At 38.2% G+C, this 15,075-nt stretch overlaps 1 protein-coding gene across 10 annotated transcripts in view; it reads left to right on the plus strand.

Moving 5' to 3' along the window:
• Positions 1-15,075, plus strand: part of CDC42BPA (CDC42 binding protein kinase alpha) — a 338,932-nt gene that overhangs the window by 126,885 nt on the left and 196,972 nt on the right. For all 10 annotated transcript variants that reach the window (XM_035011000.1, XM_035011004.1, XM_035011008.1 and 7 more), the window contains exon 5: positions 327-475. In XM_035011000.1, the coding sequence (XP_034866891.1) occupies positions 327-475 (149 nt within the window). The remainder of the gene's footprint in view (positions 1-326; positions 476-15,075) is intronic.

Genomic DNA, 15,075 nt, shown 5'->3' on the forward strand with positions numbered 1-15,075 from the left:
AATCATTTTTGGAGAATTAATACATTGTTTCCTCTATGAAATGTTGGTAAAACTGTGGTGTATTGTTATAGGTGATGATGGTGATGTTATTACTTTGCAAAACACAACAACAAAACAAGAGTAATCCTGTTGTTCCCTGCTTCAGGTTTTTAAAATTTTATTTTACTGCTTCCTGAAATTTACAAGCCTTGTAAGGATTGTCTTATGCAGCTTCTTGTAATTAACAACAAAATTATTTGACCCAGTGCTGTTCGACCTTGGGTTATGTTACATATATTAATTTTTCACCCTTATTATTTATTGAGTCCTTTTTTTTTCATTCCCAGTACCTGGTCATGGATTATTATGTTGGTGGGGATTTGCTTACTCTGCTCAGCAAATTTGAAGATAGATTGCCTGAAGATATGGCTCGATTTTACTTGGCTGAGATGGTGATAGCAATCGATTCCGTTCATCAGCTGCACTATGTGCACAGGTAAGTAAGATGCCACGCAAGAATGGGTTGTATGAATGTCAGTCGAGATGTTTTCGTAGGAAAGTGATACTTTTGATGGCCATGGGGTAATTTTTTCTTTGTGAACTATTTGACAGGTACAATGATTTATTTAAAGTCTTCCCCACAAATGTGTGTTTGATCGTATACAGTTTAAGATGGAATGAAGAGAAAAAAGTGAGCCTATTTACAAAATAGTTTTTTTATACAGGATTATTCTTTTTTTAAAAGTTTTTATTTAAATTCCAGTTAACATACAGTATAATATTAGTTTCAGGTGTACAATATAGTGGTTCAACACTTCCATATATCACCTGGTGCTCATCACGACCAGTGCACTCTTTAGTCTCCATCACCTGTTTCCCCCATCCCCCCACCCATCTCCACTCTGGTAACCATCACTGTGTTCTCTAGAGTTTGTTTCTTGATTTATCTCTCTTTTTTCCCTTTGCTCATTTGTTTTGTTTCTTAAATTCCACATGTGAGTGAAATCATGGTATTTGTCCTTCTCTGACTTATTTCGCTAATCATAATACTCTAGCTCCCTTCATATCGTTGCAAATGTTAAGATTTCATTCTCTTTTGTGGCTAATATTCCATTGTATATATATACTGCATCTTTATCCATTCACCTATCGATGGACCCTTAGGCTATTTCCATAGTTTGGCTATTTTAGATAACACTGCTATAAACATTGGAGTGCATGTATCCCTTTGAATTAGTATTTTTGTACTCTTTGGGTAAATACCTAGTAGTGTGATTGCTGGATCGTAGGGCACTTGTATTTTTAACTTTTTGAGGACCCTCCACACTGTTTTCCAGAGTGGCTGCACCAGTTTGCATTTCCACCAGAAGTGCATGAGGGTTCTCCTTTCTCCACATACCAGATTATTCTTATACCTGTTGACACAAGCTAAAAATCTCTTTCTGTGTAAGCAGCTCATAGTAATTTATGTGTAATAAAAAAAATTTTAAATGGATAATTTAAAAGGCAGTCTCATATTTCAAAGGAAAGAAAGTAGGAAACCATCACAGTTACTAGTGAATTAATCATTCAAATGAGGAAATCTTTGGGTTGTGAAAACTGTGAGAAAGAGTGAAGAGGCGCTAGGGAGAAGCAGGTGAAGGATCTGCCACATTGGAGAGGGAAGGAACCATTCTCTGAGACGTCAGCATGCATTGGAATGGGGCAGAGGGTTTGCTGGGACCCACTTTGTTGGGTCAGCACCAGGGCTCTGAATCCATAGGGTGGGTGGGGCTGGGAATTGGCATTTCTGACAGGTTCCTAGGTGCTGCTGCTGCTGCTGGTCCAGCAACCACACTTCGAGTCCTTCTGCTCAGTAACACAGCAGTGACTGTTACTTTTAAGTGGTGGTTGATGCACATAATCTCTGTGAAGGACAAGAGCGCACATGGAAGAGAAAGTTTCTGTTTTAGTGTTGCTTTTTTTTTTTTTTTTTTTTAAGATGTGGGTATTTTCTGCTGATTGATTTACTTAGTAATGAACTTCTAGGACATTATTAAAGGAAGAATATTTTTATTAAAAATTTTGTATTTATGAGGTCTCACTTTGGCTCTTGCCTAATCATATGCTTTTCTCTGTTGATATCTGATAGTCACAAAGTTTTTTTGAAAATAACATGAATATACTATGAAAATTATAAAACACAATGCAGTTTTTAAGATGATATTGTGGTCTTATGAGTGAATTACAGAATGAGAAACTAAAGTGCTTTTGTTACAGTAACCCAAGATCCTAGCTGAGGACTGTCAGTTAAAAATACTTTAAAAACATCATTTAATTGAACATTTAAAGAATGTTAGTCTTAGACTCAAAGAGTTCAGTGAAGTTTTCCCCAATTCATATCTAAATTCTCAGTGAGGATGATTACTTTGGAAAATAATTTGTCTAGATTGGAGATAGTAAATATGAGGTATTTCTGCCAGGCTGTGACAAATATTCTTAACTGATCACAGGACCCTTTCCTACCAACTGTATATGCAGTCTTAAGATTCTTCTTACCACAGCATTTTAGATGATAGTTATCTTTCTGATGTTGACATTGGAAAGCCATTTCAACCCTGAGCTCTATTAGGGCTCTATACCTATAATTTTACAAGGTACGCCATGTTAAATGAGTCCTGTTTATTCTATTGTTGGACAGCTCTTCATGTCATAGAATTTTATTTTATGTTAAGCTGAATTTCTTTTTTGCCTTACCATTGGTCCTAGTTTTGCCTTCAGAACCACATATAATAGTCTAATTTATCTTAAAGCTATCATGCCTTCTGAAGTCATCTTTCCTTTAGGTTAAACATCAGTGTATCTGTAGTTATTCTGTTATCAAAATTGATGTACGCATTCTCTCTCCCACTATCTCATACACATATGGACCCTCACCTTGTGCCCACTTCCACGCCTCCCGCCCTCTCTCCTTGCCTCTCCCTTTACTTCTCAATGGACACACTCTGGTGTATCAATGCCCTTCTTAAAATGTGATTCCCATTTTCTGGGTAGACTGTATTTCAGCAGATGCTTTACTGAGGAAATATTTGTTGAGTCTTCTTTTATAAATAGCACTGTGCTAAATTACATAAAAATTTAAGTAAGTATAACATAGAGTCCTGCCTTGTAAGAAGCTTCCAGCCTGTTTGGGGACACAAAACACAAGACATAAGTGAAAACTAAAGTAGTAGAAGTTAAATAATCATTTAGGGCAAAAGTATAAGAGATGGAATGAGCCCAGATTGTGAACTGCTATTAGAATTATACAGGCAAATTACAATGAACTCAGAGAAACAAGTAATAAGCTTAATTCTAATGGTCATTTCCAGTGGTTAACTCTTAACTGTGTTACAGACTTTACCTATATTATTCTAATTCTAACAATAATTCTGTATTTTGGGTGTCATCTAAAATGGATATGGCTCCATTCTTTAGATGAAGAAACCCAGCTTCAGAGACATGAGTCCATAATTAGCATAACCTAGATTAAAATCTGAGGCTGATGCCAGAATTTATGCTCATGACATAACATCATATTTCTCGCAAGAGAATGCTTTGTGGTGGGACTTTGCAGAATGAGGAGGCTTTTTGTAGGCAGATCAGAAGGCGTTCTAGAGACAAGGGATGGCAGGAGAGAAGGTCATAGGCAGGCAAAGGGTGGGTCTGGAGGAGGGTTGGTAGGTAGTTCAGCTGGAGAAGAGAGCTCATGTGGAGTTGAGGAAGAGCGATTTCAGTCCCTCTTGTGGAAACACTTGAGTACCGTGTTGTAGACTTGATATCTTGGTAGCCATCAAGCTACCAGTAACTTTAGGGAATGAAGCGTTTGATTCAAACAGTGTGTTAAGTTAGTTGGTTTTACAGTAACTGCACATCAGAGTTTTCATGTTTTGCCAAATTTCAGAATGTTTTATAATTTTGAACTTCCAAGTATATGGAATTAGAGAATACAAAAAGGGAATAGTGGAGACTGGATGCCTTCAGGGAAAGAAATACGTTTTTCCCTTTGTGTTCTTTTAAAATAAATTTATTTCCCTCAGTTTGTTTTTCAGAGTCCATCGTCTCTCATGGTTCGTCTCCCCCTCCGATTTCCCCCCCTTCATTCTTCCCCTCCTGCTATCTTCTTCTTCTTTTTTTCCTTAACGTCTATTGCATTATTTGTTTCAGAGGTACAGATCTGTGATTCATCAGTCTTGCACAATTCACAGTGCTCACCATAGAACATACCCTCCCCAATGTCTATCACCCAGCCACCTCATCGCTCCCACCCCCCATTCCAGCAACCCTCAGTTTGTTTCCTGAGATTAATAATTACTCGTATCAGTGAGGTCATATGATACATGTCTTTCTCGGATTGACTTATTTTACTCAGCATAATACCCTCCAGTTCCATCCTTGTCGTTGCAAATGGCAAGGTTCTAGAGGGGAGGGGGGTGGGAGGATGGGTTTGCCTGGTGATGGGTATTAAAGAGGGCACGTTCTGCATGGAGCACTGGGTGTTATGCACAAACAATGAATCATGGAACACTACATCAAAAACTAATGATGTAATGTATGGTGATTAACATAACAATAAGAAATAAAGAAAAAGGGTTAAGATTTGTGGTTACTAGAGTTGGAGGTGGGGGGGAAGAAGAAAGGTGTTCATAAGGTACAAACTTCCAGTTATAAGATAAATAAGTACTAGAAATATAATGTACACATGATGACTATAGTTAGCACTGCCCTGTGATATAAATGAAAATTGTTGAGAATAAATCCTAAGCATTCTCATCATACAAAAAAAATTTTTTTTCCCTTTTTTTTTTTCTTTTTATTGTATCTGTATGAGATGATGGATGCTAACTAAGCTTATAGCCGTAGTCATTTCAGAATATGTGGATACCTTAAATTTATACAGTGATGTATGTCAATTATATCTCGATAAAAACTGAAAAAATGTAAAAAAATAAATAAATTTATTTCTAGACTTCTAAAATACATTATTGGTCTTCTAACAGAACAAACATTTTCATACGAAAATTTTGTCTTCATTTACGCATGGTTTTATTGAGAGAGAAATGAGCAGTGGAAAGTAGCAAATGATAGGCGTCATCAATCATATGTGCTTGGTTTCCAAGTGTTCAGCATGTTGTCATATTTTAGTCAAGAGCATTTGCAACTTCCTTTGAAATTTCCAGACATACACTTAAAAAAAAAAACAATGTAAAGCATTATTTTACCTGTTTTCAAAGAAGTTAATGAATAGAAGATGAAAGAGATATGAATGGGGACATGGAAATAGGAATTAAAGAGATTGTCTCTGGCTAACTGTAAAATTGACGTACAGACTGACCCAATGAAGTAAAAATGTTTTCTAGTAACATTAGGTAGTGAAGAAAGCATTAAACGAGGTGCCAGAAGACTTATTTACTGTGCTTGCTCCTCCACAAGCTTTTTAAATTTAGATTCCAAATGATTTATAATTGAGATTACAGCAACTTGGAACTTTTTCTAAAAAACAATGGTCTTCTTACAGGCAATACAATGGCACTAAATTCCTATCTTTCAATAGTTACCCTGAATGTAAATGGGCTAAATGCCCCAATCAAAAGACACAGGCTAACAGACTGGATTAAAAAACAAGATCCATCGATATGCTGTCTGCAAGAGACTCATTTTAGAACCAAAGACACCCCCAGATTGAAAGTGAGGGGGTGGAAAACCATTTACCATGCTAATGGACACCAAAAGAAAGCTGGGGTGGCAATCCTTACAGCAGACAAATTAGATTTTAAACCAAAGACTGTAATAAGAGATGAGGAAGGACACTATATCATACTTAAAGGATCTATCCAACAAGAAGATCTAACAATTGTAAATATCTATGCCCCTAACATGGGAGCAGCCAATTATATAAGGCAATTAATAACAAAAGCAAAGAAACACATCGACAACAATACAATAATAGTGGGGGACTTGAACATCCCCCTCACTGAAATGGACAGATCGTCTAAGCAAAAGATCAACAAGGAAATAAAGACTTTAAATGACACACTGGACCAAATGGACTTCACAGACATATTCAGAACATTCCACCCCAAAGCAACGGAATACACATTCTTCTCTAGTGCCCATGGAACATTCTCCAGAATAGATCACATCCTAGGTCATAAATCAGGTCTCAACCGGTACCAAAAGATTGGGATCATTCCCTGCCTATTTTCAGACCACAATGCTTTGAAACTAGAACTCAATCACAAGAGGAAAGTCGGAAAGAACTCAAATACATGGAGGCTAAAGAGCATCCTACTGAAGAATGACTGGGTCAACCAGGATATTAAAGAAGAATTTTAAAAATTCGTGGAAACCAATGAAAATGAAAACACAACTGTTCAAAATCTTTGGGATGCAGCAAAGGCGGTCCTAAGAGGAAAGTATATAGCAATATAAGCCTTTCTCAAGAAACAAGAAAGGTCTCAAGTACACAACCTAACCCTACACCTAAAGGAGCTGGAGAAAGAACAGCAAATAAAGCCTAAACCCAGCAGGAGAAAAGAAATAATAAAGATCAGAGCAGAAATCAATGAAATAGAAACTAAAAGAACAGTAGAACAGATCAACGAAACTAGGAGCTGGTTCTTTGAAAGAATTAACAAGATTGATAAACCCCTGGCCAGACTTATCAAAAAGAGAAGAGAAATGACCCAAATCAACAAAATCCTGAATGAAAGAGGAGAGATCACAACCAACACCAAAGAAATACAAACAATTATAAGAACATATTATGAGCAACTCTATGCCAGCAAATTAGATAACCTGGAAGAGATGGATGCATTCCTAGAGATGTATCAACTACCAAAACTGAACCAGGATGAAATAGAAAACCTGAACAGACCTATAACCCCTAAGGAAATTGAAGCAGTCATCAAAAATCTCCCAAAAAACAAAAGCCCAGGGCCAGATGGCTTCCCAGGGGAATTCTACCAAACATTTCAAGAATAATTAAAACCTATTCTTCTGAAACTGTTCCAAAAAATAGAAACGGAAGGAAAACTTCCAAACTCATTTTATGAGGCCAGCATTACCTTGATCCCAAAACCAGACAAAGACCCCATCAAAAAGGAGAATTACAGACCAATATCCCTGATGAACATGGATGCAAAAATTCTCACCAAAATACTAGCCAATAGGATCCAACAGTACATTAAAAGGATTATTCACCATGACCAAGTGGGATTTATCCCTGGGCTGCAAGGTTGGTTCAACATCCGCAAATCAATCAATGTGATACAATACATTAACAAAAGAAAGAACAAGAATCATATGATCCTCTCAATAGATGCAGAAAAAGCTTTTGACAAAGTACAGCATCCTTTCTTGATCAAAACTCTTCAGAATATAGGGATAGAGGGTACATACCTCAATATCATAAAAGCCATCTATGAAAAACCTACAGCGAATATCATTCTCAATGGGGAAAAACTGAGAGCTTTCCCCCTAAGGTCAGGAACGCGGCAGGGATGTCCACTATCACCACTGCTATTCAACATAGTATTAGAAGTCCTAGCCACAGCAATCAGACAACAAAAAGAAATCAAAGGCATCCAAATTGGCAAAGAAGAAGTCAAACTCTCACTCTCTGCAGATGATATGATACTTTATGTGGAAAACCCCAAAGACTCCACCCCAAAACTGCTAGAACTCATACAGGAATTCAGTAAAGTGGCAGGATATAAAATCAATGCACAGAAGTCAGTGGCATTCCTATACACCAACAACAAGGCAGAAGAAAGAGAAATTAAGGAGTCGATCCCATTTACAATTGCACCCAAAACCATAAGATACCTAGAAATAAATCTAACCAAAGAGACAAAGGATCTGTACTCAGAAAACTATAAAATACTCATGAAAGAAAGTGAGGAAGACACAAAGAAATGGAAAAACGTTCCATGCTCATGGATTGGAAGAACAAATATTGTGAAGATGTCAATGGTGCCTAGAGCAATCTACACATTCAATGCAATCCCCATCAAAATACCATCCACTTTTTTTCAAAGAAATGGAACAAATAATCCTAAAATTTGTATGGAACCAGAAAAGACCCCGCATAGCCAGAGGAATGTTGAAAAAGAAAAGCAAAGCCGGCGGCATCACAGTTCCGGACTTCAAGCTCTATTACAAAGCTGTCATCATCAAGACAGCATGGTACTGGCACAAAAACAGACACATAGATCAATGGAACAGAATAGAGAGCCCAGAAATGGACCCTCAACTCTATGGTCAACTCATCTTCGACAAAGCAGGAAAGAATGTCCAATGGAACAAAGACGGTCTCTTCAACAAATGGTGTTGGGAAAATTGGATAGCCACATGCAGAAGAATGAAACTGGACCATTTCCTTACACCACACACAAAAATAGACTCCAAATGGTTGAAAGACCTCAATGTGAGACAGGAGTCCATCAAAATCCTAAAGGAGAACACAGGCAGCAACCTCTTTGACCTCAGCCGAAGCAACTTCTTCCTAGACACATCGCCAAAGGCAAGAGAAGCAAGGGCAAAAATGAACTATTGGGACTTCATCAAGATAAAAAGCTTTTGCAAAGCAAAGGAAACAGTCAACAAAACCAAAAGACAACCGACAGAATGGGAGAAGATATTTGCAAATGACATATCAGATAAAGGGCTAGTATCCAAAATCTATAAAGAACTCATCAAACTCAACACCCAAAGAACAAAGAATCCAATCAAGAAATGGGCAGAAGACATGAACAGACATTTTTCCAAAGAAGACATCCAAATGGCCAACAGACACATGAAAAAGTGCTCAATATCGCTCAGCATCAGGGAAATCCAAATCAAGACCTCAATGAGATACCACCTCACACCAGTCAGAATGGCTAAAATTAACAAGTCAGAAACGACAGATGTTGGCGGGGATGTGGAGAAAGGGGAACCCTCCTACACTGTTGGTGGAATTCAAGCTGGTGCAGCCACTCTGGAAAACTGTATGGAGGTTCCTCAAAAAGTTGAAAATAGAGCTACCATATGATCCAGCAATTGCACTACTGGGTATTTACCCCAAAGATACAAATGTAGGGATCCGAAGGGGTACGTGCACTCCGATGTTTATAGCAGCAATGTCCACAATAGCCAAACTGTGGAAAGAGCCAAGATGTCCATCGACAGATGAATGGATAAAGAAGAAGTGGTATATATACACAATGGAATATTATGCAGCCATCAAAAGGAATGAGATCTTGCCATTTGCAACGACGTGGATGGAACTGGAGGGTATTATGTTGAGTGAAATAAGTCAAACAGAGAAAGACATGTATCATATGATCTCACTGATATGAGGAATTCTTAATCGCAGGAAACAAACTGAGGGTTGTTGGAGTGGGGGAGGGTCGGAGGGATGGGGTGACTGGGTGATAGACACTGGGGAGGGTATTTGCTGTGGTAAGCACTGTGAATTGTGCAAGACTGTTTAATCTCAGATCTGTACCTCTGAAACAAATAATGCAATATATGTTAAGAAAAAAAAAAGAAGAACGTAGCGGGAGGGGAAGAATGAAGCGGGGGAAATCGGAGGGGTAGACGAACCATGAGAGACAATGGACTCTGAAAAACAAACAGGGTTCTAGAGGGGAGGGGGGTGGGACGATGGGTTAGCCTGGTGGTGGGTATTGAGGAGGGCACGTTCTGCATGGAGCACTGGGTGTTATGCACAAACAATGAATCATGGAACACTTCATCTAAAACTAATGATGTAATGTATGGGGATTAACATAAGAATAAAAAATATATATATAAAAAAACCCACAATGGTCTTCCTGTAAAGATGAAAAGATGCTACTTATTAAAGTGCTGGCACACAGACCATTTCCTTGTCATTGTGTTGAGACGTGTGAGAATGGTGCTATAGAGATGAGCACTTACAGGGCTGTTACTGTAAGAACTACCCTAGTAGCATTTCCCCTTTCACAGGAGGCCGGGAAAGGATGCAGTGGGGTTGAGGAGGGAAGAAAGACAGTATTCTTAGAGCACTTGTTGGTAGAGGGCCTAATGGATGTGAAATCTTTCCAGATTAAAGATGTCTGTTCTCCCCAAATTGATCTGCAGGTTTGATGCAGTCCCTCTCAAAATCCCAGCAAAGTTTTTTTTGTTTTTTGGGGTTTTTTTTCTTCCAGTCCAGGTGAAAGTATTTGTGTTGGGCTAACTTCCCTCAGCAACTCTAGCTCTGCTCTTCTGTGTGCAGCTGCATTCAGGCCTTAGGCTACTGGCTTGTCCTTAAACAGCTATGCCTAGCTACTTCATTAATAACATCTAATTTTCAACATTTATGACAGCTCATATAGTTTTTTTGTCTAGAGGAGTAAAGGTTTTTTTTGTTAAGATAAAAACAATCTTGCTCCAAAGTTTACGTGGAAATGCAGTGAAACTAGAGTAGCTAAAATGGTTTTGGAAAAGGAGAATAAAGTAGGCAGAATAACTACCTAATATTAAGACTTACCATATTGCTACCTTAAGTAAGATATTGTGTACTTGTGGAGGAAAAAAATCATAGATAACCAGGTAGAAGAGAGAACCCAGGCAGAGACAAGCACAGATACTCCCAGCTGATTTTGACAAAGGTGCACAAGCAACTCAGTGGAGGAAGGATAGCCTTCAGCGAATGGTGTTGGAATAATAGGCCAAAAAATAAATCTCCTTAAACCTCACACAAATATAAAAAATAATTCAAAATTGATCATGGGTTTAACTATACAACGTAGAAGTGTAAAACTGTCAGAAGAAAACATTGGAGAGCATCTTCTGGACTTAGGGTTTAGTTTTGCTCCTTAATGAGGAGTTCTTAGATAGGACACCAAAAATTAATGAAGTGGACCTTATCAAAATTAAAAACACGTGCACTTCGTAAGGCCCAGATAAGAGGATGAAGAGTCAAGCTACAGAATGGGAGAAAATATTTGCAAACCATATGTATGACGAAGACCTTAAATTTGGAATATATAAAGAACTCTTGACATAATCAGAAAACCTCAAACAATCCAATTATAGGATGGACAAAAGATACGAAGAGACATTTTGCCCAAGAGGAGATACAGATGGCAGCTAAGCACATAAAAAGCTGTTTAACATCATTAAGGCATTAGAAAAATGCAAATTAAAACTACAATGAGATACCAATGAGAAGATATTAGGATTGCTAAACTTACAAATAGTGATCATACTAAGTGCCAGTAAGGATGTGGAGAAAGTAGATCTCTCACACAATCCTGGTAGGTATGTAAAATGATTTGGCTGCTCTGGAAACGGTTTGAAAGTTAAAAAAAAAAAAAAGTAACATGCACTTACCATGTGACCCAGAGATTACATTTGTAGACATTTATCCCAGAAAAATTAAAACTTACATTCACAGAAAAAACTGTACCTGAGTGTTTGTAGCAGCTTCCTTTGTAATAGCAAAATACGAGAAGCAGCCCGCAAGTTCTTCAGTGGGCGGCGGGTTGCACACCTCTGCTGTACCTGCTGTATGCATACAAGGGATTGTTACTGGCAGGAGAAGGGGCATGTGGTACTAATTATACACAGCAGCCTGGGTGGACCCGAAGGGCATTACGCTGAGTGACAAGAATTAAATCTCAAAATGTATGTACTATATGATTCCACTTACCTAACATTCTTGGAATACCAAAACTACAGAGATAAAAAACAGATGAATGAACGGTCCCCAGGGGACAAGGTCAGGGGCCAGGATGGGGAGTGAGACAGCATGTGGGAGTTCTTTGTGGTGATGGAACAGTTGTGTATCTTGAATGTGGTGGTAGTTACATGAATTAACACATGGGATAAGATTGATGGAACTACACACATGCGCGCGTGCAGATTAAAAAAGGATACAGACCGAGAAGGTGTATAATCTAACATTAATGTATCCGTGTCAGTTTCCTGGTTTTGCCGTCGAGCTGTGGCTGTTATATGTTGTTGTTATGTTGTTGTTACATACCCAGGTGGAGAAGCTGGGTAGAACGGTGCATGGACTCAGTGCACTACTTACGCAATTTCCTTTGAGTCTTTAATCATTTCAAATTGAAACAGTTTTTTTTTTTTTTTTTTTTTAAAGATTTTATTTATTTGACAGAGAGAGAGACAGCGAGAGAGGGAACACAAGCAGGGGGAGTGGGAGAGGGAGAAGCAGGCCTCCCGCCGAGCGGGAAGCCCGATGCGGGGCTCGATCCCAGGACCCTGGGATCATGACCTGAGCCGAAGGCAGATGCTTAACGACTGAGCCACCCAGGCGCCCCACAAATTGAAAAAGTTTTAAGAAAAAAATAGCTCTATTACTTTCTTTTCTAAAGTCTGAAAACCAAGCCCAAGAAACTCTCCATCGTGTCACACCTGCAATTTGTATAAAGTTGGGTGAATTCATCCATATTGCCAAATTTGCTTAGGCTCCTGGCCTGCCAGGAAATGATTTTTCTTACCATCTATAAGGCTGGGACCTGTAATCCATGTACTTGGGTGTCATTGGCAGATAGATGACATGCAAATCACAAGGTAAGCTGAGACCACGTAGTGTAACAGTCAGTATTGAAGAGGATCCAGGACTGAGCCCTGAGGAACTTCAGTATTTCGAGATTGGGTAGAGTAGGAGGAGTGGCCAACAAAGACCTAAGAAGGAACATTAGGAGGAAATAATGAGAGTGTAGATAAGGTGTCTTATGGAAAATCAAAGTAAATCATCTTTCCCTTCATATTTAATTACATTAATGCCTTAGCTGATGTATTTCAAACATTTAATGTCTTTGTTTGTGGATACTAGTGTCCTGGGTATTGGGAGTGGGAGTGAAGTCTGCTGTTTATGTAAGTATTATGCTTTTATATAAGTAATATGCTTTTTACATTCAATTTACTATCTTTTGAAAAAAGACTAATTTTATTTATTTTTAAAGATTTTAATTAATTTATTTGTCAGAGACAGAGAGAGAGAGCACAAGCAGGGGGAGCTGTAGGCAGAGAGAGAAGCAGGCTCCCCACTGAGCAAGGAGCCTGATGTGGGACTCGATCCCAGGATACTGGGATCATGACCTGAGCCAAAGGCAGACGCTTAATGGACTGAGCCACCCGGGCGTCCCGAAAAAAGACTAATTTTAATCAAATAACTTCTGCTTCATTGTTGTGCCCAAGTTGGACAAATTTTTAATTTTGTAAATTCATTCACAAGTATTGTTCAATCAGTCCTGTTTTTCCAGTATGCTACCTATTTTCTTGGGTGAGAATACACAATAGGAGTGGAGGAAATACGCCCTCATTTGGAGAAATTACTTTGAGGTAAGCTTACCTATAATAATAGAGAGCAACTGAATGACAACAAAAACAGGTTTTAAAAAAAAGCAGTAAGAATTATATACCTAACCACTGTGGAGATGTAGAATAAGAGAGTAAATAGGTGGTGAACAAGTGAATCAGGGGGACCTCTTGGAAAAAGCCAGTCTGTGGTAGGAAGAAGATAGTTCAACAGATTGAAGTAGCTTAGCTTAGCTGAGGAAGGAGGACCAAACAAAGTAAACAAGATATACAAAGAATGACCATTAAGGTTCAGAAATAAAATTTTATCATTATTTTAATGTTAAAGGCATCACTTGAATACTTAGAAAAATACAATATAAAAACGTTGTAAGAGCATATTTATATTTTTTAATGCTTTTAACAAATTGGCTATTTTTTAGCGGTCACTAAATACCTTATTTTTGATCTGTCACCTCAGATTTGAGACTTGCCATAGGTGCACTTTGATTTTCAACTTAAGGTCTGAATGCCAACATTTCCATTTTTGATTTGCTGAATAAGCACTATGCATTTTAAGAGTGTGTCCTTTTGGGTGCCTGGGTGGCTCAGTTGGTTAAGCGACTGCCTTCGGCTCAGGTCATGATCCTGGAGTCCCTGGATCGAGTCCCGCATCGGGCTCCCTGCTCGGCAGGGTGCCTGCTTCTCCCTCTGACACTCCCCCCTCTCATGTGCTCTCTCTCTCTCATTCTCTCTGTCTCAAATAAATAAATAAAATCTTTAAAAAAAAAAAAAGTGTGTCCTTTCTTTTCAATCATTTATTTGCTTAAATGCAAAATTTGTGAAAGAGATTATTTCTAACAACTAAACAGTATCATGTGGCATATATCTGACTCCAGTTGATTAAAGTACATGCCAAATGTTGGGTTATAGTAAAGCAAGCTCTAATTATAGTTTGAAAAAAACCCCAACTTATTTCTAAATATGTTAATTAAACTCAGCAATAGGCTTGGTGTTCAAATTGTCAGCTACAACATCAGGCTTGCGAATAATAATGAAATACACAAAATCCTACTGGAACAACAACAAAGCTTGATCTGGTTAGAATGTTGTGTTTGATTATCCTGTGGTATAGTTTTAGATGACAAAAGTGGAAAGATGAGAATGTTTGTGGTGTTTTTAAAGAATACGTAGATAATCAGAATGTTAATTCTGATACCAAAGTGTTACCAGCCGATATTGTGTGTTCTTCAGTAGCCAGGATCTTACCTTGATTTCTGTTTCTTGTATAGGTTTTACGATATCACCATTTTAAGAGTGGTGCTCATGTTGTCTCCAAACTAGAAGGACCTTATTAGAAACTGCTTTGATAGAGAAGGGAAGGTCATTGATGGTGGGCAGATCATTTTGTCACAGAGATCAGTGATAATATAAAGTATATAATGCTTTAAACTTGTTGATTAGGGAGAATTAGATATGCATATATAATCTGGAGAGAGCAGTTCCTTTGTTTTAGATCACTTATCATTTTACAGTTCTTAGTGGCAATAGGTACCCATATAGTTAGGTAATGGTAGAATGTGAAACTAGTTTTTACAAATGGAGAATTCTCTCAGGGCGTCTGGGTGGCTCAGTTGGTTAAGCGTCTGACTCTTGGTTTTGGCTCGGGTTGTAATCTCAGGGTTGTGAGATCGAGCCCTGGGTGGGGCTTTGCGCTGGGCCTGGAATCTGCTTGAGATTCTCTCTCTAAAAACAACAACAAAAAAGAATTGTCTCTCCATTTTAAACCCTTCAGTTTTTAAA

Source organism: Mirounga leonina, unplaced genomic scaffold (assembly GCF_011800145.1).
Source record: "Mirounga leonina isolate KUSES-001 unplaced genomic scaffold, KU_Mleo_1.0 Mir_154, whole genome shotgun sequence".
Taxonomy (NCBI): domain Eukaryota; kingdom Metazoa; phylum Chordata; class Mammalia; order Carnivora; family Phocidae; genus Mirounga; species Mirounga leonina.